Source organism: Passer domesticus, chromosome 20 (genome assembly GCF_036417665.1).
Source record: "Passer domesticus isolate bPasDom1 chromosome 20, bPasDom1.hap1, whole genome shotgun sequence".
Taxonomy (NCBI): domain Eukaryota; kingdom Metazoa; phylum Chordata; class Aves; order Passeriformes; family Passeridae; genus Passer; species Passer domesticus.
Window position 1 is genome coordinate 6875313 of NC_087493.1, and position 26322 is coordinate 6901634.

Here is a 26322-nt window from a genome sequence, read left to right on the forward strand (position 1 = left end):
TTTTTAAAACATGTCTAGGGATGGTGATTCCACCACCTCCCTGGGCAGATGATTACAGCACCCAATCACTCCTTCAGTGAATTTTTTTTTTCCTGACATTTAACCTAAACTTCCCCTGGTGCAGCTTAGAAGTGTGTCCTCTTGTTCTGTCAGTGGTTGTCTGGGAGAAGAGACTGACCCCCACCTGTAGCCATGATATTTTATGAAAAATCCTTTCCTAGGATTTTTCCCATCCTGAGGAGCTGAGAGCCTCAGGAAAGAAATGTAAACAATAACTATCTGCTGCTGTGGAATGCCACAGGTGAATCTTCCATTGGTCCATGGGGATTGTTTTCAATTAGTGATCAATCACAGTCCCCTGTGCCAAGGCTGTGAGCAGTCACAGGATTTTGTTATGCATTCTATTCTATTCTATTCTATTCTATTCTATTCTATTCTATTCTATTCTATTCTATTCTATTCTATTCTATTCTATTCTTGTTCTTTGTAGCCTTCTGATCATCTTCTCTCTCTGTTCTTTTAGTATATTTTTAATGTAGTATTTTAATATAATACATAATATAATAAATCAGCCTTCTGAGAAAAATGGAGTCAATCCTCGTGACCCCACACTTGGATGGTTCACTGCAACACCCACCTGACTTCAACTACTTCTCAGGGAGGTGTAGAGAGTATTAAGGAAACCCTGAGGTTTTCCTGAGGAAACCCCAGACTGGAGTAGGTTTTGACCCCGTGGAGCAGTGAATCCTGTGCCAGGATGTGGGAATTCTTGGAGCAGACTGTGGAGATCCAGCTATCTGACACCACCCAGAATGTCACCTTGGAGAGCCCCAGGTGAGGGGAAGGCAGGGAAGGACCCCCGGGGGTGCAGGAGAGGAGGTTTGTGTGGGGTCACCATTCCATGGTGCCAACATCTCCCAGGGTTTTGTCCATCTCCTGCTGGTCTCACAGTACTCCCACCATCTCCCAGTAGTTCCACCATTATCTCCCATTGGCTCCAGCACCTCCCAGTGGTGGGGAGACTGTCTCCTACTGGTTCCACCACCTACCAGTTGTTCCACCACAATGTCCCAGCAGTCTCACCATCCTCCCCTGATCCCACCCCTCCATTTCTCCTCCCAGGACCTACTTTGACAGCGGCCACAGCCCCCCCAGTCCTGCCATGCCCCTGCCTCCTCGAGCCCCGTGAATGCCAGCTTCCAGCTGTTGGTGCGGTATAAAACACAGAGCAGCACACGGGTCCCAGGGTAACTTTATCTTAAGATAAAACTTCCCCTTTTCTCTTCCCGGGACCCCAATCTTCCCAGGGACAAAGGAGTTTATATTTTGGGGGCAGGTCTCAGGGAGAGTACAATCTTTAACAAATCAGGAGAATTGGGAGTGAAAAACCAGGCAGTGATTACAATGTGTAAACCAATAAAAATCCCAAGGGAGGAGAACACTTTCAGTAAACTGACAACAGAGTTTGGAGAAATGGAAACTAGCAGCTAATAACAGGAGGAGTGACGAAAATTCTGGGAAAAGGTGGGAACAAAAAGGAAACAGCGTAAAGAAATTATCAAATTACAAATCAAACAATAAGCCTACTAGGAAAACAAAAAACCACATCACAACAGAGGAATGAAGGAAGAAAAAAAAAGCCAGTCTCCATTTACAATCGAAACCCAGCCTCATCTGGAGCCACTTTTGTGGTGAAATTCGGTGAATTCCTTTGCATTCTTTGCATTCTTCTTGAACTCCGAGAGTGTGTTCATGTGAGAGTGTTGTGTTGATTTGAGTTTTCCAGCATATCAACATGGGGATACCCGTGATATAAAAATTCATTTGCTGAGAGACTGTTGGAGCGTAATTGAGTGTCTGCTGGTGTCTTGGAATTGCTTTAGTTTTGTGGCTGAGATCGCATTTGTGGGCTTGAAACACCCTCTTGTGTCAGTTTTAGTGATTGCCCGTTTGGCAGTCTTTCTCTTCCCCACTCCCCCTTCCATTACAAACCTGGAAATACCATTGTAACTTTCAGAGATAATACCTTGTATATTTGGAATTATTGAAAATGGGGCCGGTTTCTTCTAAAACTAAAGTGAGAGATTTCAATCCTCCATTGAAATGTGTATTGAAAAACTGGAAACAGACTGGAGGAGACCCACCAAATAAACCTAGACTAATCCAATATTGTCATCAGTGGTGGCCAGTATACCAGCTAAACTACCAGTTTAAGTGGCCAGAGAATGGTACCTTAGTTTAGGGAAGGGGAGAGGGAAATTGAATGAATTGCCTTATGTGGATTTATTATTTTATTTAACCATCTGAAACTGCAAAAGGAGAGGCTAGTGTTGGGGTGAACCTGGGGTAAACAGAAAGTCTCTCATGGCCTGGTTATGGTGAAGTACCTTTCTCTTCCAATCGATCTTGAGGCATGGGTGAGATGCCTCACTTCTTCTTTTTAGCGAAGATCTGGAGAGACTACCTAAAGTATTTGAAACCATTTTCAAGACCCAGACTGACTGGATATACAGGTTCTGCTAGATAATTCAGTCGATTGTACAGATAAAGAGACAGTACTTCAGACTAGTAGGAGGAAGGTGAACAGAATAGACACAGAGGGCAGGCTACCACAGGAACTGCTGAAGAGCACTTTTCCTCCCTGGACCCCCACTGGGACCCCAATACCAGGGAAGGGAAGGATTTCCTGGGACAATATCAAAAATTTGGCTTTAAACAAGCAATGCCAAGGCAAATCAATTGTTCTAAACTTTATGAGGTGAAATAAGAACCTCATGAGACTCTAGTGCATCTGCAGGATGCCTAAGGGCAACGCTAATATTGATCCAAAAAAAACAGAGGAAGGAAAAGAAACAAAAATAAACAGGCCAAACCCACAGAGCAGCAGTATCTCTAGTCAGAGAAACCAGGTGCCTGGCCAGCCAAAAAGCCTGCCCAGGAGGAAGGAGCTGCCCCTCACTCTGCCCCTAACTCTTGCTGGAAACCCTGGTCTGGCTCTCACTCATCCTGATGATCCCAAAGTCTGGGGGACTGGGGTGGGGGGAGAGGGGGTAGGATCAGTGACCACCCCAGACACAAAAAAACCAAAAATTGTATGAGACCAAAAACAAAATCCCAAGACAGTAATTTTTCAGGAAAATTCACAATACACAAAAAATGGGTTTTTTAATAGTACCACGAAAGAAAATTTATTTCCCTTGACAACATAAAATTTCCCTCAAAAAACTTTTCATTTTGATGCATAATTTAGAAAGCTGACCACTGTGACAGGTTTGGCCTCTCCTTCAATACTTTTGTTCGGAAGACACAAATCAGCAGCCTGATTACAATGTGATTCAATCACAGTATTGACCTTTGAAATGCAGAATAAACTACTCATCATCATCATCAGAAAACTGCAGTATTGCTAGCGGCTCAGTGTCAGGCTCAGCAGCAGCAAGGCCTGTAGAGAAGAAGGGAAGGAATTTGCCTTCCTGTCTGCTGCCATCAGCAATACTCAAAGTGCACAAAACTACTGCCTTAAAGACATCATAAAAAGAAACTTTCTTGGCTGGGATGTCCAGGAAGATCCCAATCTGTGACAAATAGCCAGTCACAGTCAGACAGGTCCAAGGATTTGTGCAGGCCAAATAATCTTGCCCATCTACACAGGCGATAACCCAGAAGCCATTCTCAGGACACAGAGTCAAAGTGCCTTTGCGAGGCACAGATTCACAGGCAATACCCAAGGCCCAGTTTCTTCTTGTCCCAACATTTACTTCCCAATAGTGTTTCCCAGAAGTGTATCCTTCCTTTGCCAACACAAACAGATGGGAATCAAATCTCTTCTCATTTTCGAGCAAGAATCTGATGACACCAGTATCTTTCACTGTCCTCCCATCTGCAGATATTTCCAGTCTGGGATGAGCTGTGTCAGCATCCAGGATGACATCTCCTGCAATGGTCAAGTCAGGCCATGAGGAACAGAAAACACAAGCTCTGCTTTTCTGAGCATTTCTTTTCTCTGCCTTCCTCCCCCTTTCATTTGTCCTTCCCTCCCCTTTCATTTGTCCTTCCCTCCCCTTTCATTTGTCCTTCCCTCCCTCCATGCTCAGGTGCACTCAGCAGCCTCTTGTCTTAGGACACCTCAAGCTTCTCCCTTCACTCCTGCCATGTCCCTTCCTGCCAGAGAGAGTGGCAGCCAGCACACACCAAATGCCAGGCACTCTTCCAGTGCTCCTGGGGCTGCAGCAGGCAGCTCCAAGGAGGAGGCTGTGCTGCCCAACCTTCTCTGCCTCCATCTCTGCATTGCTGGCAGGGGGTGGCCTGAGGAAAAGGACCAGGAGCTGGCAGCAGCTGGAATGAGGTTTGGCTGACAGCAGCTGTAATTAGGTTTAGATTAACTCCTTGCCAAAATCTGAAGGGGGTTTTCAAGATTTAAGCACTTTTTTCCTCAATAACAGGAAATCACCAGTGTATGTTACTGCTTGCACATGGATTAGAGTGGAAGAGTGGTCTGCAGTACCACAAGGATAAAGGAATGTTTCTTGCCTCAGCTTTCTACATGCACCAGAGGATGGGAGAAACCTCTGGTAGGACTCAAGCAAGGTGCAATGTCACAAACTGAGGTCCTCTAGCTCAATTCTGATTGAAAGGAGAATTGTTGTGGAGCAAGATCAGCTCCAGACGCTTTTTCTGCCAAATCAGAAGTGGGAGCTGGAGCTGCAGTGGCCAGTGCAAGCCAGCTGTGCCTGCTCCCCACAGCTGAGAGGGCTCCTGACAAACACAGGCAGGGCCTGGGGCAGCACATAACAGTGAAAAAAGTCATCCAACCACCCTTTCCTGAGTGAGTTCTTCCCCAAACAGCTATTCAAGGGCGTTGGGTGTGTTTTCCAGAGCTGCACTCGGGCTCTTGAGTACTCACTTCCTCATTTCACTTATGCTTACCTTTGTAGGACCGTAGGACTGGAAGGTCTGTGGGAAAGGAGAAAAGCAGGAAGTAAGTGGATTTGTTAATGCTTGCTCTGGCAATGAAACAAAATTGGCCAGGGTGACAATGAGGCCACTCTCCTGCTCCCCTAGTTTGACACTGACAGTATGGTCAGACACAAGGGTCTGAGAGTTGCAGGGGCACTGACAGCACAATCAAACAGAACAGGATTGAGGATATCTCTTACACATGATACCCAGCTCTCTCCTTCATGACACTGATGCCACGCCCATGATCTCCTACTCCCCCATCACACACACACATACACACTGTTTATTTAACCAGTTCTACTCTCATTTCATCAAAGACTCCCAGAGAAAACAGTACATCAGGGTGTGTGATAATTTTGTTTTCCAGACATGGGGTATGTGGCTCCAACTTGCTTCCTCTGAGGACCGAGGAGGACTAAAATGTGCTGTGAGATGAGCTCAGCCTCTCTTTCCTTTTCAGATGGGAAAGAGAGGCCAGAGGAATGGCCAGACCCTAAATTAAAAAGGAGATGGGCTTTCACAGAGAAAGACTTGCCAGGAAGCAAAGGTAACCTTCCTGCACCAGTTACCCCTGGAAACCCTTGTCAAAGTGATTGAGCAGTGCTGAGCCAGGGAGAAGAGGAGCAGGGCTTGCCCAAGGCCTGAGCCTCTACATTTCATCTGGGACTCTCACACTCCCAGTGGTCCTTCCCTCCCTGAAGTGTCCAGCTCCCAGTGTTCTGGGGTACATGGGCTCTGGAAAAAGGAGAACAAAGACCCTCCCAGCTCAGTAGAACTGGTTTGGATGGACTGACTGCTGGAGGGCTGGGGAAAGAGCTCACAGGTCCTGTGAGCTTTCCCAAAGGCTTGGAAAAGGCCTGATGGGCAGGATGGAGGGTTGGGATCGGGCCCCCTCCATCTCTCCAAACAGCACTTCTGGGCTGTGGGAGACAACAATGTTTGTTAAGAGGAAGAGAAGTGGGGAAAGCAAGAAGATAATACTAAGGCATGGAGGTGGGCTCCTTTACCACATATTGGGTCATAGAGAGCCCACACTACACATTCCTCTCAAAGACAAGGTCATGAAGAGGAACCTTGACCACCTGCAGTCATAATCTCGGTGTTCAGGTGTCTTCACAGGTGAGGACACAAGAGCAACTTGCCAAGAAAATCTGTCCCTCTCCATCTGTTTGAAGAGCTGTTTACAAGAAGCTCACAGGACAATTTGCCTGTAAAGCAGCTTTTCCCTTCAGAGAAATGAAGGTCTGCTGAAAAAGGCCTTGCTCACCTAAGTCATATTTTGTAGACCCCAATGCAGTCTGAGTTTTTTCCAGAACTTGGATTTCCTGGGAGAGCTGCTGGATGTCCATCAGCTGAATGGATTCCAGGACCCTTGAGGTATTTTCCTTCACTCTCCTTCCTGTAAGAGAAGACTGGTGTCAGTGGGACAGTGGTTTGACCTCACTTGAGATGAGGTATGGGACCACAAATTACACTGGACCTTTCTTCTTAGAAAGGACCAAAGAGATGCTGTGATTTCACTTCCTCCAAATGTGATGGAGAGACAATGAACATTTACTGACTCCCAGCACCATTTCATCATCAAAGGTGATGATTCCACTTTCATGGGACAAAAGAGCTGCTCCCAAGGAAGTTCTGCCCCATGCACCCACTCGGAGGAGGCAATGATTTAGCTGACAAGGACATCTGTAAAAAAGCTTCTGCCTGTCGAGAGATGAAGGCCTGCTGGGAATGGCCTAGCTCACCTAGTTCATTCTTCATGTCGGCTCTTATCATCTGCAGGTCACACTGTGTGGACCGCTGCATGTTCTGGAATGCTTCCTGCAGAGTTTGCATTTGTTGGGAGAAATGCAGAAAGTCCTTCTTCCACATGGATTCCATGGTCCCTGTATTTGCCTCCACTGTCCTTTCTGTGAAGAAAGAACCATCTCACTGAACAGTCTCATTGCAGTCTCGAGGGGGAGACCAGCAATCTGCAATCACAATGCCTGAAAGCTCTGATTTAAACTCTCTGCCAGAGCATCTTTCCTTAGGACTCTCCTTAGGACTCTCCCTCTCCCTGTGGACCTCCCTAAAGGCTTGACCAAGGCCTGCTGGGCACCACTGAAGGCACCACTGACCCCAGTCCATCTCTCCAGGCAGCATCTGTGAGCCCTGGGAAACAGCACCCATTGTCATGAGGAAGGTGTGGTGGGACATCCCCTAGCTGTCCCTCAGACCCCATTGTGGTCTCAGGAATGTTCACTGGGCCTCAGCCTTTGTCAGTGGCTCCCGAGCTTGGACATGGACCCTGTGCCTGCCCAGGGGAATTTGGCAGAGAGTGCTGGGTGCTGCCAGTGCCCTCCCCTTCCTCCACCTCATGCACTGGCCATGGAGATGTCCCCAAGATGAGCAGGTGAGCATGGGGTGGGGCGATCATGGGCACAGACATGCAGGGTGTGTGCAGCGGCATCCGGAGTGGGGCTGCAGCAGAAGGGCAATGGGGAAGGGGACAGAGACAGGGACAAGGGTTAAAGGCGAAACCTTATTGACAATCAGACAGTGAAAGAATTTAGAGTTCAAACTGTCTTCAAAGACAAGGGAGAGAAGAGGGACCTTGAGCCCCTGCAGAGAACACTTTAGCATGGAGGTGTTCCAGTGGCATGGATGACAAATCCATTACCCATGTAAGGGCTGTCCTTCCCCATCCCCTTTGAGGAGCTCTGGAGGATGTCCTCACAGGAAAGCTTGCCTGTAAAGCAGCTTCTGCCTGTCGAGAGATGAAGGCCTGCTGGGAATGGCCTAGCTCACCTAGTTCATTCTTCATGTCTGCTCTTATCGTCTGCAAGTCACACTGTGTGGACTGCTGCATGTTCTGGAATGCTTCCTGCAGAGTTTGCATTTGTTGGGAGAAATGCAGAAAGTCCTTCTTCCACATGGATTCCATGGTCCCTGTATTTGCCTCCACTGTCCTTTCTGTGAAGAAAGAACCATCTCACTGAACAGTCTCATTGCAGTCTCGAGGGGGAGACCAGCAATCTGCAATCACAATGCCTGAAAGCTGTGATTTAAACTCTCTGCCAGAGCATCTTTCCTTAGGACTCTCCTTAGGACTCTCCCACTCCCTGTGGACCTCCCTAAAGGCTTGACCAAGGCCTGCTGGGCACCACTGACCCCAGTCCATCTCTCCAGGCAGCATCTGTGGGCCCAGGGAAACAGCACCCATTGTCATGAGGAAGGTGTGGTGGGACATCCCCTAGCTGTCCCTCAGACCCCATTGTGGTCTCAGGAATGTTCACTGGGCCTCAGCCTTTGTCAGTGGCTCCCGAGCTTGGACATGGACCCTGTGCCTGCCCAGGGGAATTTGGCAGAGAGTGCTGGGTGCTGCCAGTGCCCTCCCCTTCCTCCACCTCATGCACTGGCCATGGAGATGTCCCCAAGCTGAGCAGGTGAGCATGGGGTGGGGCGATCATGGGCACAGACATGCAGGGTGTGTGCAGCGGCATCCGGAGTGGGGCTGCAGCAGAAGGGCAGTGGGGAAAGGGGCAGAGACAGGGACAAGGGTTCAAGGGAAAACCTTATTGACTATCAGTGAAAGAATTTAGAGTTCAAACTGTCTTCAAAGACAAGGGAGAGAAGAGGGACCTTGAGCCCCTGCAGAGAACACTTTAGCATGGAGGTGTTCCAGTGGCATGGATGACAAATCCATTACCCATGTAAGGGCTGTCCTTCCCCATCCCCTTTGAGGAGCTCTGGAGGATGTCCTCACAGGAAAGCTTGCCTGTAAAGCAGCTTCTGCCTGTCGAGAGATGAAGGCCTGCTGGGAATGGCCTAGCTCACCTAGTTCATTCTTCATGTCTGCTCTTATCGTCTGCAGGTCACACTGTGTGGACCGCTGCATGTTCTGGAATGCTTCCTGCAGAGTTTGCATTTGTTGGGAGTAGTGCAGAAGGTCATTCTTCCACATGGATTCCATGGTCCTTGTATTTGCCTCCACTGTCCTTTCTGTGAAGAAAGAACCATCTCACTGAACAGTCTCATTGCAGTCTCGAGGGGGAGACCAGCAATCTGCAATCACAATGCCTGAAAGCTCTGATTTAAACTCTCTGCCAGAGCATCTTTCCTTAGGACTCTCCCACTCCCTGTGGACCTCCCTAAAGGCTTGACCAAGGCCTGCTGGGCACCACTGAAGGCAGCACTGACCCCAGTCCATCTCTCCAGGCAGCATCTGTGGGCCCATGGAAACAGCACCCATTGTCATGAGGAAGGTGTGGTGGGACATCCCCTAGCTGTCCCTCAGACCCCATTGTGGTCTCAGGAATGTTCACTGGGCCTCAGCCTTTGTCAGTGGCTCCCGAGCTTGGACATGGACCCTGTGCCTGCCCAGGGGAATTTGGCAGAGAGTGCTGGGTGCTGCCAGTGCCCTCCCCTTCCTCCACCTCATGCACTGGCCATGGAGATGTCCCCAAGCTGAGCAGGTGAGCATGGGGTGGGGCGATCATGGGCACAGACATGCAGGGTGTGTGCAGCGGCATCAGGAGTGGGGCTGCAGCAGAAGGGCAGTGGGGAAAGGGGCAGAGACAGGGACAAGGGTTCAAGGGAAAACCTTATTGACTATCCGACAGCAAGAGAACTCATGTGTTCAAACTGTCTTCAAAGACAAGGGAGAGAAGAGGGACCTTGAGCCCCTGCAGAGAACACTTTAGCATGGAGGTGTTCCAGTGGCATGGATGACAAATCCATTACCCATGTAAGGGCTGTCCTTCCCCATCCCCTTTGAGGAGCTCTGGAGGATGTCCTCACAGGAAAGCTTGCCTGTAAAGCAGCTTCTGCCTGTCGAGAGATGAAGGCCTGCTGGGAATGGCCTAGCTCACCTAGTTCATTCTTCATGTCTGCTCTTATCGTCTGCAGGTCACACTGTGTGGACTGCTGCATGTTCTGGAATGCTTCCTGCAGAGTTTGCATTTGTTGGGAGTAGTGCAGAAGGTCATTCTTCCACATGGATTCCATGGTCCTTGTATTTGCCTCCACTGTCCTTTCTGTGAAGAAAGAACCATCTCACTGAACAGTCTCATTGCAGTCTCGAGGGGGAGACCAGCAATCTGCAATCACAATGCCTGAAAGCTCTGATTTAAACTCTGCCAGAGCATCTTTCCTTAGGACTCTCCCTCTCCCTGTGGACCTCCCTAAAGGCTTGACCAAGGCCTGCTGGGCACCACTGAAGGCAGCACTGACCCCAGTCCGTCTCTCCAGGCAGCATCTGTGGGCCCAGGGAAACAGCACCCATTGTCATCAGGAAGGTGTGGTGGGACATCCCCTAGCTGTCCCTCAGACCCCATTGTGGTCTCAGGAATGTTCACTGGGCCTCAGCCTTTGTCAGTGGCTCCCGAGCTTGGACATGGACCCTGTGCCTGCCCAGGGGAAGGTCCCTGGACATTTGTCAGAGAGTGCTGGGTGCTGCCAGTGCCCATGGTGCCCCCACCTCATGCACTGGCCATGGAGATGCCCCCAAGCTGAGCAGTTGAGCATGGTGGGGGGCTCATCATGGGCTCTTAAACTTGGAGGTGCTTCAGTGTCATGGAGCACAAAAGCTGCTTTGCCATGTCAGGACTCTTCTTCTTCACCCACTTTGAGGAGCTGTGGAAAGTTATTTCACAGGACTGTTTGCCTGTAGAATAGCTTTTTTCTTCAGAAAGTTGAAAGCCTTCTGGGGAATGGTCTAGTTTACCTAGGTCATGCTCCAAGTCTGTTCTGATCATCCGAAGGTCACGCTGTGTGGTGTCATACATGTTCTGGAGATTTTTCTGTAGAGTTTGAATTTGTTGGGAGGCTTCATGGTAGTCCTTCTCCAGCCTGGATTCTAAGCTGCTTGTTTTTTCCTCCACTGTCCTTCCTGAGAAGAAAGAACATTTTCACTGGGACAAAGTCATGGTTTTCTTGAGGGAGAGCCCATTGATCTTTAATGATGATGCCCAAAATCTTTGACAAAGAATCCCTGTCAAGGCTTCTCTTAGAGCTCTCTTAGGCTTCTCCTACTCCCTGTGGGTCTTCCTAATGGCTTGACCCAGGCTTCCTGGGAAGGATGGAGGGCAGGAATGATCCCACTCTATCTCTCCAGAGAGTACTCTTGGGAGATAATACTCTGTTTTGAGGATTGTGTGGTGTCACAGAGCACAAAAACCGTTTCCTGTGTAAGGGCTGTCTTTCCCCACCCCCCTTGAGGAGATGTGGTGGACAAGTTCACAGGAGTGTTTGCTTGTAGGGCAGCCTTTGCCTTCAGAGGTATGAAGGCCTGTTGTGGAAATGCTTCTGCTCACCTAGTTTGTTCTCCAGGTCTGTTCTGGTCATTTGAAGGTCACGCTGTATGGCAACCTTCATGTTCTGGAAAGTTTGCTTCAGAGTTTGAATTTGTTGGGAGACATGCAGGAGATCCTTCTGCCATATGCATGCTATATTCCCTGTGACATTTGCCTCCACTGTCTTTCCTGTGAAAAAAGACTGGTGTCACTGGGACAATGGTTTTTCTCCTTTGAGGTGATGTCTTTTCCCACTAATAACACAAAACTTTCCCCTGAAAAAGGAACAAGGAGATATTCATTCACTCCCTTCTACAACGAGGGAGAGAAGAGGGACCTTGACCATCTCCAGTTGCCACCTCAGCATCAAAGGTGCTCCAGATGACTGGGACATAAGAGCTGCTCCCAAGGAAGTTCTGCCCATTCTGACAAAAGGCAAAGGATTAACTCAAAGGTCAGTTTACCTGTAGAGCCAGATTGACCTTCAGAGACATGAAGGCCTGCTGGGGAATGGCCCTGCTCACCTAGTTCATCCTTCAGGTCTGTTCTGATGATCTGAAGGTCTCGCTGTGTGTACAGCTGGGTGTTTAGGAAAGCTTTTTGCAGAGCTTGAACTTGTTGGGACATTTCATGGAGGTCCTTCTTCCACATGGATTCCAGAGTGTTTGTAGTATTTGCCTCTATGGTAAATCCTATAAAGAAAGAACAGTGTCATTGGGACACTCTCATTACCTTCTTGAGGGAGAGCGCAGTGTCCTGATTTAAATTTACTTCCAGAGAGTCTCTTCAGGTTTCCCTTTGAGCATTCTTGATCAAAAAAGCTATTCCCCACATAAGGATTGTACTTCTCCATCTGCTTTGAGAAGCTGTGGTGGGCAATCACACAGGACATTTTGCCTGTAGAGCAGCTTTTGCCTCCAGGGGAAAGGTGGCCTGCTGGGGAATGGCCCTGCTCACCCAGTTCATTCTCCAGGTCAGTTCTGAGGAGCTGAATATCACGCCGTGTGGACTCCTGCTCATTCTGGAAAGCTTCCTGCAGAGTCTGAATTTTTTGGTAGAGGTGCTGGTGGTTCTTCAGCCAAACAGTTTCCAGGGAGTCCACTCTCTTTCCTGTGAAAAAAGACTGGTGTCACAGAGATAATGATTTTTCCTCCCCTGAGGCGAGGTCTTTCGTTCCACTAGTGACATAGACCTTTCCCCCTAGAAAAGATCAAGAAGATGCTGTTCTTTCACCACCTTCAAGGACGAGGGAGAGAAGAGGGACCTTGACCACCTCCAGCTGCCATCTCAGCAATCAAATGTGTTGCACTGGCATGGGACATAAGAGCTGCTCCCAAGGAGATTCTGTACAAGGCACACACTCCAAGGACTAACTAACAAGTCAGTTTGATTGTGGAACAGTGATTGCTTCCAAAAAGATAAAGGCCTGATGGGGAATGGCCCTGCTTGTCTATTTTATTTTTCATTTTTCTTTCTTTGTGCAGGGAGGGCACAAGAAATTCAATTCAGTCTCCTCATGTCCTGCCTATTTCTAATTTATACTCTCCAGACTTCTCTTTCCCCAGACAATCCTTTCTAATTCAGAGGCCTTGGAAAAGAACTCAGCCCTGAAAAACAAAGATGGGGACTTCACATTCTAACGGACCTGTGGGCACCATTGATCTCTTCCTTGGCTTTCAGATGCTCTTCCACCAAGAGTTTGCTCTGGGAAGGAGCCTTGGCCTCTCTTCTGGACCTGCAGTCTTCCTTGTGACATGGAAACTTTTTTCCACTACAGTTTTTACCTGTTGAAAGGAGTCTCAGAGCCACTGTGAGCCCTTCTAAACATAAGCTTGAAGCTCCTGTGCTGCTGGTGAGGAATATTGAAAGGAACCCCATTGCCTTCTCACTCCCCAGTGGTGTGGCCACAGGGGAGAGCCCAGGCCATGCTAATTGCCAAGTGTTCACTGAGCAAAGAACATTCCTCTGCCAGCATCCCAGCTGGAAAGAGCAGGAATGGGAGAAAACCTTAGATCCCAGGGAGGATGGGATCTAGAAGAGTCCAGGCTGTCCTGGTCAGTGCTGGGAAAAGCCCACTTTTGGGGCAGCTCTGCATCCTGGGAACCTGGAGTCCTGAGCATCTGCGTGGGGATGGGAAATATAACAAAGGACTTGTTGGAGGCCTGTGGAAGTGGGAATTTCCAGAGGGGTGAGATTGTTTGATCTCACTGCACTAGACCCTCATGCATCTTCTTCTTGCTTGGCAGAGGTTTTTTTCTAAATACTGTGGGTATGTCCTGGCACTCATCCATCAGAGAAGGCTGATGGAAAGGCTTCTCTTTGTGTGAGCAGAAGTCACATAGAACCTCTCCTTGGTCATCTGTTGATAATCTGACAAGACAATGAGTCTCAGAAATGCAGAATTGCAGACTCAAATCATCAAACAATGGTTTGGGTTTTAAGAGACCTTGTAGATCCTCTCTTTCCAATCCACTGTCAGGGCCCTGCTCCAGCTCCCACCCAGGAAGGAAAACCAAGTCCACAAAAGCCCCCCAGAAAGGGCTGAACATGGCTGTGCCCTCAGACACCACAGAGCTGGAACGCCTGGCACTGGACTGAGGAAACGAGACCTCTCACCAGCCATGGCTGCAGAGGCAGGGATCTCTGGACAGGCCCTTGCCAAGGTGGGAGGCACCACTGACACTTCTAGAAAAAAGGGTCCACATCTGATGGATGAGCTCCACTGGGGAGAATGAGACCAGTGGAGGCAGAGGAAGGGACCCTTCTAATTCACCCCAGGAAAAGTATCCCAATCCCATCCTCCTTTCTTCCTCCAATCCCATCCTCCTTCCTTCCCTTGCCTGTAGGTACCATGGTCCACCCAAGCTCTCAACTGCATGTGGAGGCACCTCCCTTCTGCCTCTGGATCACAGGTGGCAAAATTCTACCTGCAGGAGAACTCAAATTTAAGCTGAGTGGAAGTTAATGCATCTGAAAGCCAGAAGTAGACTCTACATGATATTTCATCCTATTTGTCAGAGAGTAGTCTTACAAGAGGCTGAGAAATTACATCCTGCAGCCTCGCTTCTAAGAGCGTGAGGTCCTGTGAACCAAGACACCTTACCTTGAAATACCAGAACAGCACCAGCAGCCAGTGTGAGAAGGAATAAAGCGAGCTGTATCCAGGAGGCAGGGACCCACTGAGATGCACCTGGAAAAACAGAACCTTTGGGGGGAAAAAAAATTCCAAAATTCCTTTGGGAAAAAAAAAAAAACACCCAAAGAGATTTTATGGACATAAATAGATAAATAGAGAAATAGTCACAGTCCTACACAGGTGGTCAGAGCCTGCCTTCCCTCGGGATGTGCACATCCTTAGGGGCAAGAGGGATCCTGCTCATTTCACATTGCAACCTGCCCTGCCTGCAGTGCCCCGTGGTGGTCTGGGGTGGGTCTGGCTGGACTGGAGAGTTGTCACCTTCCCTGGCACTGGAAAGGGCCTCACAGGGCTCCTGAGACAGTGAGCCTCCAGCAAAGACTTCTGGGGACAATGGAACTCACCTGAGATGTGCACAGTAATTTTCTTCTCCACCTGCACAGGGGGTTCAGGATTTGACAGGTGACTTTTCCCACTTGCTCTCCTGTAAATGTAACTCGACTAGACACACTGAAGAACCTCTCACTGTCCTGGTTACTTTCAGTGTCTGCCGAGAGCCCCTGCCCATCCTCAGTAACCCACTGGATGACAGGTTCTGGAAGCCACCTGTGAGATCTGCAGCCAAGCTCTAGCCCTTGCCCTTGGGAGCCCTGAATTTCAGTGAACTCTTCACCAGGACCTTAAAGGCAAGAGAGATTGTTGGTGGGAGAAGTGTGTTTCCTTGAAAGCTGCTCTTCCTTTGCTTCACAGCTCTTTCTTAACCCAGATTTTCCTGTCAGTTTCTGTCAGTCCTTCACACAACCTTTGCATTGGTCTTTCTGTCATCCCGCACTTCATCTGCCATAAATGCCAGATTTCCTTTGGCTTAGAAAGAGTTATGGTGTGGGATGGATTTGCTTCTCAGCTCCCCATTATTTCATGAGCAGGCAGGGAGAAGGTGTGTGGTTTGTATTCTTCTTTTAGAATGACTCTGTAGGACGCCCATCCAGTTTTGAGGATTGGTAAAGCAGGGCACAGCACAGTAAAGCCCTGGCACCTCCCCATTCCATGCCAGAACTACAGGTGGCCACAGATGGTCACTGCCAGGAGATGCCCCAAAGCTTCACCAGTGTGATGGGGTGGGATGCACCACACACAATTCAGAGTCACAGTCCTGGTCAAAGCTGGATTTCATGGGAATTTGTCCTGTGTAATAGTAGGAAATGGATGCCGTCTTAAAGCTTTTTCTCTCTCCTCTCCCAAAAGCATCTCTAATCCCCTTTAGATGAGGGGATTTAGATTCGATCTTAGGAAGAAACTCTTGACTAAGAGTGAGGCACTGGCACAGCTTGCCCAGAACAGCTGAGGATGTCCCGTCCCTGGAAGTATTTAAGACCAGGTTGGACAGCATTTGCTATTGCCCATGGCTGGAAGTTCAAATGAGAAATTCTTTAAGGAATTCCAACTCATGCCATTGCGTGATTCAAAGATTCACTAATTCCATCATTCTGTGCTCTTTTTCATCAGTGAATCAAGGTTGACCAGCTCCATCTGACATGATCAATATCTGCCAACAAATGATGCCCACTGTCCACCTTGGGGGAACTGGCAGCAGAGAACATCTCCTTAGCCCTTACCCCAGCTGAGAAGTCACAAGACAGAGGGCCTCACTCCATCAGTCCCACAGCCAGGGATGCTGAGCACTTGGATGTCTGCCAGGTGGCCTCACACCTCCCCAGCAGGGATTATTGCAGCTCACCAGCCCCATGTGGGTCAGAGCAGGGCTCAGGCTGGGCATGGAAGTTGCAGAACATCTTGACAGGTGGCCCATGCTGAAAGTGGGCAGGGGATGTGTTGGGTCATATACGAGGGCATCAGCTGGGGGACAGTGACATTTTGGAGAGCTCTTTTCCCTCTGTAAGAGCTTCCCTCCTTCCCTACCTGGCCTAGAAAGTCTCCAACCTGCAATGCTGAGCTTGGTGGCCGTATCATCAATCCACTCCCTGGATATCACAGTGTAACTGCACAATCCTTCATCTGCTGGCTGGACATTCTTCAGTGTCAGGGACACATTTCCATTTCAAATCCATCTCTTGGCACTGATGTCTGCCCACTGTATTTCTGCATTGGTTCACCCCCAAACTGCCCATATGTGTAGATGTCCTCTCAGTGCCCATCTGGGATTTTTCTTCACTGCACTTTGGGATTGTCCCGGGGCTTTGTGGAAGAGATGGTGCAAGGAAGGATTTTATCCTGACCAACAATTCCAACTACATTTTCAGGAGAGATGAGCTCAGAATTGTGGGTGAACATCTGGCTGAAATCAATCAGAAAATGTACTGGTGTGAAGGAAACAGGTCTAGGAGTCACAGTGGGGAACAAGTGAAAGTAATAGATTAAAGGGAGAAAACAGGGATGAAGTTCTACAGGATGGGATTATTTTGGGGAAAAGGAAAAAACTAAATGCATAAAAGCATATCCAGAGCCATTTCATGCTGCTCCACAGCTGACCTTGCCCTTTTGCAGCCCTGTGTCAGCAGCAGCAAGGTGGCTGTGGCAATGCCAACTGCCCATGCAGACAAGGACATGCTCCTGGCACTGGGCAAAGCTGGACAGGGCACAGCTATCTTGGCTTAGGTCTTCCCTGGCTTCACCAGGGGAGAAAACCTCTGATTTCAAATGGCTGAATTCCCCAAGACCAGAGGGGCAGGGTAGCTCTGGATCTTGTGGAGTACAAATCAGGGCTGCTCGGGAGACCATGACCCTCAGCTGCAGGACTTCTGATCATCTGCAGGCTGGAATCCCCCAGAAGGAGCAGAACAGCTCATGGAAGCATTACCTGAGAAAGGGATAACCAGAAGCAGTGCCAGAGCCAACTGGAGCCATCTCCTCTGCTCCATCCCTGCAGTCCAAGGGGTGGGATAATCCTGCAGCTGACCTGGAACAGGCACAGAAGAGAAGTGAGAAAAGAAGAGAAATCCTGTCCCAACCCCTTCAGATCTCTCTCCTGGTACTTGTCACCAGCTGTGACCCCTGAAGGTGCTAAACCTCAAACAGTTGAGATCAGAAATAATAAAAAAAAAAAACTTGTGCCTTTCCAGAGATCTCAATTACACTTGCAGCTTCTGGGAATTTCAGTCTGGCATGCTCTCAGGAAGCTGTGACAGGGCATGCAAGAGAAAATTTAACCCAGTCTCTACTTCCTGCTGTGAAATTCAATGGACACCTTAACACACCAGTTTAAATCCTTGGTTTGGAATCACAGAATCACAGAATCTTTAGGTTGGAAAAGTTCTCTGTCAGGGCCCCAAAGATCCCTGAACACTGTGGAATTATGAGATGAATTATTTATTGAGTAAAAAAAGACAATGCCATGATGATCTAAGGTTTGCTGCTTATGAATTAATAACCTCAATCACTCAAGGTACTAATGGGGAAATTTTAAGCCTAACAACATTTCTGTATGAACAACTGACTCCCCCAGTGGGTGCCCTGGGTGTTATCATCATCCTGAGCTACCATAAAATCAAGGCAGTTTCACACTGTTTCAACTTCCAACAAGAAAGAGTTCCAAGTGATCATGCTTGGAAGCAGCCTCACTTACTGAGAGGGAAGTTCCAGCATTATCATTAGTCCGAATTTGCCTCAAGGTCCTGCCCTAAGGGGGTACCCTGGGCTCAACTTTCCAGGGGGGGAATTCTCTCCTGCTCTGCTGCCTCCCCCTGGACAGCAGCAGAATAGTCCTTGGGAAACAAACATCAAACTCAAGGGCCAGTCCAGATCTCAACTTTTCTCCCAAATGACCATTCCCCATAACTTTTAGCTCCTCTCTGAGCTGTGCTGCTGATGCCCCCAGCTCTTGCCACCGGCACCTGAGGAGAGCTGGGGAATGGGAAGAGCTTGCTGGTCCCTGTGTGCACAGCTGGGATGAAGGGAAAAGACCAGTTCCTTTCCACCTCAACAGCAGCACCACATTCACCACTTGCTCAGGAGAGAAAGAAATAACAGAGATCTGCTTACCTGCCTTACTCAGCAAAGATGAGCACTGATATCAGACAGGTATTCTTCCTCTTGCCAGAGAAATTTCCAGCGGCGGAAGGGAAGGAAAATGAACAGAAGAATCAGATCCTGAAGTTTAAATGTGGTATCTCTTTGCCTAAAACTCACTTTGTTGCCTGAAGGTCAAATCTCCTCTGCTGTATGAGGGCTCTGTGTTGGTGACGTAGGCAATAAGGTGCAAACGGAGCTTCAATGTCAATGAGAGTTTTAAGATAAGCAGAGATCCAGCTCAATGCCCACAAAATACGGTGTTTTAGAACTAGAGCTGGATTTTACCTGTTGTCAGGTAAGAATGATTGCCACGCCTTCAGTCTGTAGATGAGAGGTGAACTTTGATCACCTCCTTAAGGAAGTAACTTCGAAGAATTAAAATGAAATTAAGCCTTAAACATCCGGGGATTAACTTGGGGTGTGACTCTATTTAAAGAGCAAGGATCATTCTTCTGTAAGACTGATGTTTTTGTTGACAGGTTACCCAGGAAATGAAGGTGAGGTTTTCCTGGGACTTCACAGTCATACTTCAGAGAAATTCACTTGAAATGGGAGCAATTGTTTTTCTAATGGATGACATCTGAAGTACTCTTGGATTTCCCCTCAACTTGCCCCTTAGTGTTACTTCTCACAGCTGTTCTTGCTTCAAAGTCTGTGCCAGAAGTATTTCTCATTGTCCTAGAAATTATTTGATATTGGGAAAATCCTCTCTAACTAATTTGATATCCTACTATGAGCCACCTGCCTCATGCCAGAAAGATGTTGTATGAAGGTTTCCTGGGTTATAGTGAGGCTTTTGATAGTGACCAAAACTACAGCCAAAAAATGTGCATGCTCTAAAAAGGCAGACCCGAGGAGGAGCCATGCTAAACAGTTCTTGGAACATGTAAACTAGTTTGGGGAAAAGTTTAAATATACATAATTGTTTATGACTATGCAATAGGCTGATGTAATAGGAAAGGTATGTAAAGGGCATCTTTACATAAAGACAGAAATAGCAGGTGTGTTCTTGGCAGAATGCCAAGCACCCAGCTGTAAATCTTTGCTTTATTGTCTTCGTCTCCTGTAATCCTTTATTTAACTTTTAAATTTTTACAGCAGAGTGAACCTCCTTTTTCACACTTTCTCCTCAGGTGGCCTTTGCCAAGAATCCACAGAACATCTGGGACTGTAACAGTGGGGTACTTTGAGCCCCTCATTCCCAGTCAGGCTGATTCCAGCCTCCAATAGAGTCAGTTGCTGGGATCCCACATCACTCCAGAAATACAGACAGGTTTTGTCCCTCTGTAGCCTGATGGCATTGGGATATCCTGTGCCCCAGTGTCTGCTGGAGCTCTGTACTCTGTGGGGGCTGCTGTGCCAAGCCCTCAAATGCACACACTCCTCTCCTCCTCCTGGCGGCATGCAGGGTCTGATCATAGGATTCTCTGCTTACTTCATGTGAAAACAGTTCAGAATGCCTTTCTGTAGGATTGGGAGTAAGATCAGTGTATTCATTCTGTCTGGGAAATACACAGCTGGAGATTGGAGAAGCTGAGTGGAGGAAATGAGAGCGAGCATCTCTCGCGCTGTCTCCCAGCAGCTCTTGGGCTAAATGGCATCTGCCTTTTGTTTAATGTGATATTTTATTTCCAAGTAGCTGAGAGATCTGTAAGGAGCCAAGAAAATTCAATGCGTGTGCTGCCACCCAAGAGGGAATCCGAGAACTGGTGATCCCACCAGCCCCAGGATGGTCATGACAGCCCTCATAGTTTTAGGTAAGGAAGCCTAAAATTTTCAAGCTTAGGCAACTTTTTAAGTTTAGTCAATCCCTAAACCTGAATGTTCCAGGAGACCCAGAGCCTGAACTGCACATTCAAGGGCAGTTGCATTGTGTGGTGAAATGGAGCAGGTAGAAGCAGATTGGCAAAGCTACAAAGAGCCTGGAGATAGTGCCAAGAGATGCTCTGCATGCTCAATACCCAGCCTGAGCCCTGTCCTGACAAATGTGGGGCTGGCAAGATGCAATAATCCCTGCTGTGCCATCAAGGCGGGGGAAATTTGGGATCATTCCCAGCCTCACTCCTCAACCTGGCTGGGCATGCAGCTGCTGAGACATGGGTGTGTCCTGATGCCCCCAGTCACCCCTCACCCATGGACAAGACTTGGGACACTTTGGAGGCATTTTAGGAGTAAATTAGGCCCCCCCACCCATGGACAAGACTTGGGACACTTTGGAGGCATTTTAGGGGTAAATTAGGCTGGTTCAGGGAGGGCAGAGAGACAGTTTGGGGGGGCTTTTTGGTGTGTCTCTGTGTCTCTCTCCTCCTACCCGAAATCTCCCCAGATATTAAAATGGATTTTATATGTGTGATGTTAAAGTAACTTTGTTATAAATATATAGTTTTTATTTATGCTGTTAATTAAGCTTAGACATAGTAGGGAAATAGCTATGCTTGTGTTAAAATGCCTGCTTGGATGGAATAACGTTCAGTGAACATAGGATGAGGACACCTGCTACAGATCTGCCAACTATCAGCACACACCCTCTGAAAACAGCGAGGACCAAGGCCCAGACTGGAAGTGAAAAGGAGAAGGAGCCAAAACCACAGCCAAAAAACTTGCATGCTCTAAAAAGACAGACACGAGGAAGGGCTGTGTAAAATAGTTCCTGTAAAATGTAAACTAGTTTATGGATATGCATAAGAGTCTATGAATATGCAACAGGTTGATGTAATGGAAAAAGAATTTAAGGGATATCCTCAAAGATAACTGTGTTGTCTTGGCTAAGTGCCAAGATGCACCCAGCCCTTTGCTCTGTGGTCCATTTTGTCCTATTGTCCTTTATAAACTTTTAAAAATTTCATAGGAGAGTAAACATGTTTTTCACACAGGGAATACCATTAGCTTGGGAAGGTATCCTTCAGGAAAACTTTCTTTTTCTTTCCTTATCTTTTATCATTTCCTTAGTCCATTCTACCATACAATATTGTATCATTTTCTCTTTACTTTTTCCTCTCCTGGTTTCACATTTATTCCACAATTTTTAACATTACCCCAAGGGGGCTATCCTGGGATATCTGGCAAAATGTTCCCTCTTTTTCCAGTACCTTCAGTACCTCTATTTTCCTGCTGGTTTATACCAGCTCCTGGGTTTTTGCTTTGGCATTTACCCATTTTATCCTAACAGGTGTTCCCTCACTCACCTCGACCACACTTGTTCAGACCTTGGTCCCTTCTTCTCAAGGATTTCTCTAATAAAAAGTTCCTTCTACCAGTACCACCTCCCACCTATGATTTACTAAAAAAATCCCCCCTAACTATTATCACATCTCACCCCCAACCTTTTATATACAGAAAATCTTCCTTCACTCACTTCGTTCCTTCACCTGCCACTCCCCTCATGGGGAGGCAAAACCGAGGTTAGAACTCCACAATCACTTTGTGACTAGGTCATGTCTCACACACACACCATTCACACTCTTACACGTCTACACCCATTCTTATCCCACCTAACCAAGTGATACTTACAGCCTCCTTTTCTCTCCTGGGTCCTCATGCACGAGTTATTACAGGTGAATTTGCTGCAGTCTACTCCAGGAGCTCAAAATTCTTTGCTCATAATTTACCTTAAAGATTTCCTCCCTGAAAGATTCCCCAGTCACTCAGGGCCACCTGAGCCAAAAGCCTCCAAGGTCTCCCTGAGATCAGGAGTCTCCCTCGATGGATTTGGAAATTTCCTGGCCAATGCACCAAATCTGTTATAAATGAGAAGCTTGACTAGGCTAATATTCAAGGAGCAATCAATTTATTAATTAATATGGTAAAGTATGAGCAATACAGGCTGGGTACAGTGGAGGAAGTTTTCCCTCCAACTGCACACTGATAGTTGAGGCTTACAGCTATTTATAGGGCTACTCATAAGCTTTCTCGGCAGTTTCTGTTCCCCATTTTTACTCATCAGCAGTTTCTATTCCAAGTTTTTATGTCACAATTCTACACACTATTGTGATTCAGTTTTTCTCAGGATGTATCCAAGAAAGGAGTATCCCCAGATGGTGGGATCCGGCTTCCAAAAGAAGTCTCCCAGCTGGTGAGGTCCAGATTCCAGATGTGGGTCCACCTTGTAATTGCAAGAATTATATCTCATAACAGTGATGTCCAGCTTCCCTTGGTCAAAATTATCAATCCTTGAGTTGATGTTCATCTTCCTTTCTCAAGCTTCTTTTCACTTGTTAAGGCATTGAGATAAGCATGTTTCCTTTTTATATATTCTAAAGCTATAGTTTCAAAGACCCTTACTACATGCAATATTCTAAAATTATACTTCAAAAGGTTATTATTGCAAAACGCTTTAAGGCTTATCTACAAGCAGAAAGTTCCTGTCAAACATCAACATCCTTAAAGCTTTAATTCAAATGCTCCTAAATCAACTTAAGACTTATATAATTGCGAACAAATTATAGGTTCAAAGGCCTTCTTCCATGCTTTACTTCCTCAGTTATTTATTAGAATTTGTTTTGATAACTGTCCTATGGTCAGTTTCCACACGTACCACAATCACAGATACACACGTTGCCTGTATGTACCTGACACACAAAATGCAGCTTGGGATTTCACACAGCTCCTGCCAGGAGAGGGATCACTCGCACCACCAGCGCCGCCCTAGTGCCTCTGCTGTGGGGGGAAAGAGAGAGAGACTGTCACATCATCTGCCTTGTGCTGGCACTGCTGCCACCACGGGAAAGCCACGCTGCCAGCTCCAAGCAGTGCCACCCCGGCAGCACCATCCTCGCGCGGGAGAAAAACCCTGGCAGCACCATCCTTGTGCAGGAGAGAAATAAAAGCAAGCACAGGGTCCTTCCTTATTTCCTTTGCCACGAATCCTCAGGCATTGAACCCACGTTCTGAGCCAGCCAAACCGTGACTCTGCCCGCCGGTGGCAGAGAAAGGGCACAGCCACTCCTGATCGCCTCCCGCGACCGGGGCGCAACGTCAATTATATTATGATATTATATACATTAAAGAATGCTATACTAAAAAGAATAAAGATACAGACAGAAGGCTAGGAAAGACATGAATACTAAAAACCTGTGACAGACCAGAGAGTCTGACAGAGCTAGACTGGGATTGATCATTAAGTAAAAACAATTCACATGGAACCAATCAAAGATGCACCTGTTGGTAAACAAGCTCCATACCATATTCCAAAACAATCAGATAATTATTGTTTACATTTCTTTTCTAAGGCTTCTCAGGAAAAATCCTGGTGAAGGGATTTTTCATAAAATATCACAATGACAGAAAAATAATTCATTGAAAGAACTGGAGCTTAGCAGTGCTGGGGAACAAAAAGCCATGCTGGGGGGGAAAAAGCCATGCTAGGAACAAAAAGAACTAAACACAGAAATTTTAAATAGCTCAGAAGCTTAAGCACTTTTAACACTTTGCAAACTGATAAAGAGCTGATCTTTTCAGAACAAGAGTACTGCAAACTGTGTACTTTACACAAAAAAAAAATCTCCAAAAAAAATATCTCCAGACACACAAGTAGTAGTTTCAGCTTCTTGCCTGTCATCCAACTTTTACGACCTGCTAAGTACAGGAAAGTGTCATTGCTCAAAACCCACGACAGAATGCAACTGGTACCTTGAGGTTTCCTGTATTTCTCAGAGCAAGTCTCTTCCCTATTTTATATTTGCTGGTGAAATAAGCTGTGTCTTCCAGAAGATAAATATGCAGCAGCAAGAATTAAGTTATTTAGTACAAAGCTTAAACTTTTCTGCAGTGCAGTTACTCAGCAAAGCATAAAATTTGCAGCTTGCATCACACATTTTACAATAAATACATGTTTAACTGTTGTATTGTGCTTTTTGTTTTGTTCATAGGTTTATAGTTTGATTTGTAATATGGGCGTTTTCATTGTTTCCTTTTTGTTCCGCCTTTTCCCAAAACTTTCGTCACTTTCCTGTTGTTAGTTTCTAGTTTCTATTTCCCCAAACTTTATCAGTTTACTGAAACTGCTCTCCTCCCTTGGAATTTCTATTTGTTTATACATTGTGGCTCCCGCCTGGTTTTTTACTCCCAATTCTCCTGATTTGTTGAAGACTGTACCCTCCCCTGAGACCTGACCCCAGATATAAACTTCGGTCTGCCCCCCTGTTCCTCGTCGCCGGGATGAAGAGGGGAAGTTTTATCATCAAATAAAGTTACCCTGGGACCTGTGTGCTGCTCTGTTTTATCATGCAGCACTGGCACTGGGATTCAAGGGAGCTCAAGGGGGAATCTGCCACCCCTCCTCCACTTCTGTCATCAGCTAGCCGGGAGGGCGGCATTTAAACATTTCTTTCTTTCTTTCAGCCACTATTTGAAGCCATTTCCAGTGATACAAGAGCAAACAGAACCTTGGCTTTATGATACCTTTTCCATTTACTCCCCTGCTTCATCCAATTTTGACCTCTTACAACCAAAGGTCAGCAAGATGAGCTGGAAAAAATAGCAGGAATTCCTTGTGTTCAGCTAAGCTAAACAAGTCCAGGACCCAGTAATTCCCAAATTCTAACCCCAGACCTGCCAATGACTTGCTGTATGGCTTTGAATTACTGGATTTGGACATTTTGCTTTCAAATGGGTACATTGGAGAAGCTCATACTGTGCAAAAAGTGGAACAGCCTCAGGAGCATTAAAATCCTTCACAGCCCCTTCAGTGAGATTTGGTAAGTTTTTTAATTTACCTTTTTAGAAATCTTTAATTTGAAATTATTTAATAATTTTATGGATGAAGTCACACTACTTAAACTTTACTTAATGGTAAAATACAGAGATGATGAGAAAAGAGAATTACTTGCTAACCACAACCAAACCCTCTCCCATCAGCACAGCTGTCTCAGGACAAACTGGTCAGTACCACCACCACCTAAGTGTGTTCCATAAATGATGCTGAGCTGCCCTCTAGTGAAGTCAGAAACCACTTCCAGCAGCTGGATTTCTGAAATTCAGGTCTCATTCCTGAAAGGGTTAAAAGCATTGTGTCTAGGCATACTTTGGGCAAGAGTAAAATACATTTTAACCAATAGAGAAGCTAGCAAAAATTAGCGACAAGCGAGAAGTAGGGAACATAACTTGCAAAAATGAAGGACAGAGTTTGCTAGAACCAGCGAGAAAATCCCTGAAACAGCTGATGAGAGATTGCTCACGCCTAGAGGAGAAAGGTGAAAAGAGCATGGGGATAAAGATGTCCAGCCTGCACATGGGGACCACGGAGGAAGACACGGATCCTTCCCGGTGACCATCAGGATGCACTTCGCCCGTGCTTCACGTGTGCTGATGATAATGACAGCTAATAATGATGAGTTCTAAGAGTTTGCATAACCACACCTTTTCTAAGGAAAACTGTGAATATGCATAAAGTATGACCATGTATTGAAATGTGGTATGTACCTCTGTGCGTGGTTAGGAGGAGATATCCCCGTGCACCCAGCACACTGAAAAAGAAAACACCCACTTCTCGACTTTGTAACTCAGAAATGTCTCTTGGCCCTGGTTTGAGGCCATTCAGTCCCAGACAGATTTCAGCCAAATTTGTTTATAACAGAAGAATCCTACAGCAAGCATCTTAATCAGTGCATCTTAACAGTGTGCTTATGTTTTAATTTTACTCTTCCATCCTAGGGTCTTCAGTTTAGGTTGAGATTAAACACGGTACTAAAGTTAACACCTCCAGATCATACTCTGCTTTTCCCAAGACTTGTGAATTCAAGTTCTCATCTTACAATGAATCACTGGCAAAAAAGGAAAAACACTTCACAGACCTAATATATCTGAACATAGGGTATTTTATTTTTTAAAATAGCTTGACAAGAATTCACCAATAGGCTCCCATAGTCAAAATCTTTAACGTGGTTATACAATTAATTTTTCTCATGCTCAGAGTACATCTTCTGG

The 26322-nt window shown here is 46.8% G+C and overlaps 1 protein-coding gene and 1 long non-coding RNA gene across 10 annotated transcripts; one reads left to right on the forward strand and one right to left on the reverse strand.

Annotated features, from left to right (window-relative positions):
- Nucleotides 1-1274: 1274 nt before the first annotated feature.
- On the reverse strand, nucleotides 1275-24336 carry LOC135284002 (E3 ubiquitin-protein ligase TRIM39-like). 9 transcript variants are annotated; one of them, XM_064395199.1, is made up of 16 exons: nucleotides 24028-24336; nucleotides 22968-23055; nucleotides 18370-18419; nucleotides 17189-17287; nucleotides 14338-14439; nucleotides 12192-12344; nucleotides 11759-11926; nucleotides 11256-11423; nucleotides 10667-10831; nucleotides 9813-9977; nucleotides 8779-8943; nucleotides 7750-7914; nucleotides 6705-6869; nucleotides 6227-6358; nucleotides 4927-4953; nucleotides 1281-3934 (listed from the first exon to the last, which is right to left on the reverse strand). In XM_064395199.1, exons 4-16 carry the CDS (start codon nucleotides 17247-17249, stop codon nucleotides 3372-3374), a joined length of 2199 nt encoding a protein of 732 aa, XP_064251269.1. In that variant the 5' UTR covers nucleotides 17250-17287; nucleotides 18370-18419; nucleotides 22968-23055; nucleotides 24028-24336; the 3' UTR covers nucleotides 1281-3371. The 9 variants fall into 9 exon arrangements, with proteins under 9 accessions (XP_064251274.1, XP_064251273.1, XP_064251269.1 ...); XM_064395194.1 differs by lacking the exons at nucleotides 22968-23055; nucleotides 24028-24336 and adding an exon at nucleotides 21910-22048; XM_064395198.1 differs by lacking the exons at nucleotides 22968-23055; nucleotides 24028-24336 and adding an exon at nucleotides 18517-20076.
- Nucleotides 7306-21244, forward strand: LOC135284004 (uncharacterized). Its single transcript, XR_010349566.1, has 2 exons — nucleotides 7306-7354; nucleotides 20039-21244. It is a non-coding gene; the product is annotated as an uncharacterized LOC135284004 (long non-coding RNA).
- Nucleotides 24337-26322: the final 1986 nt, after the last annotated feature.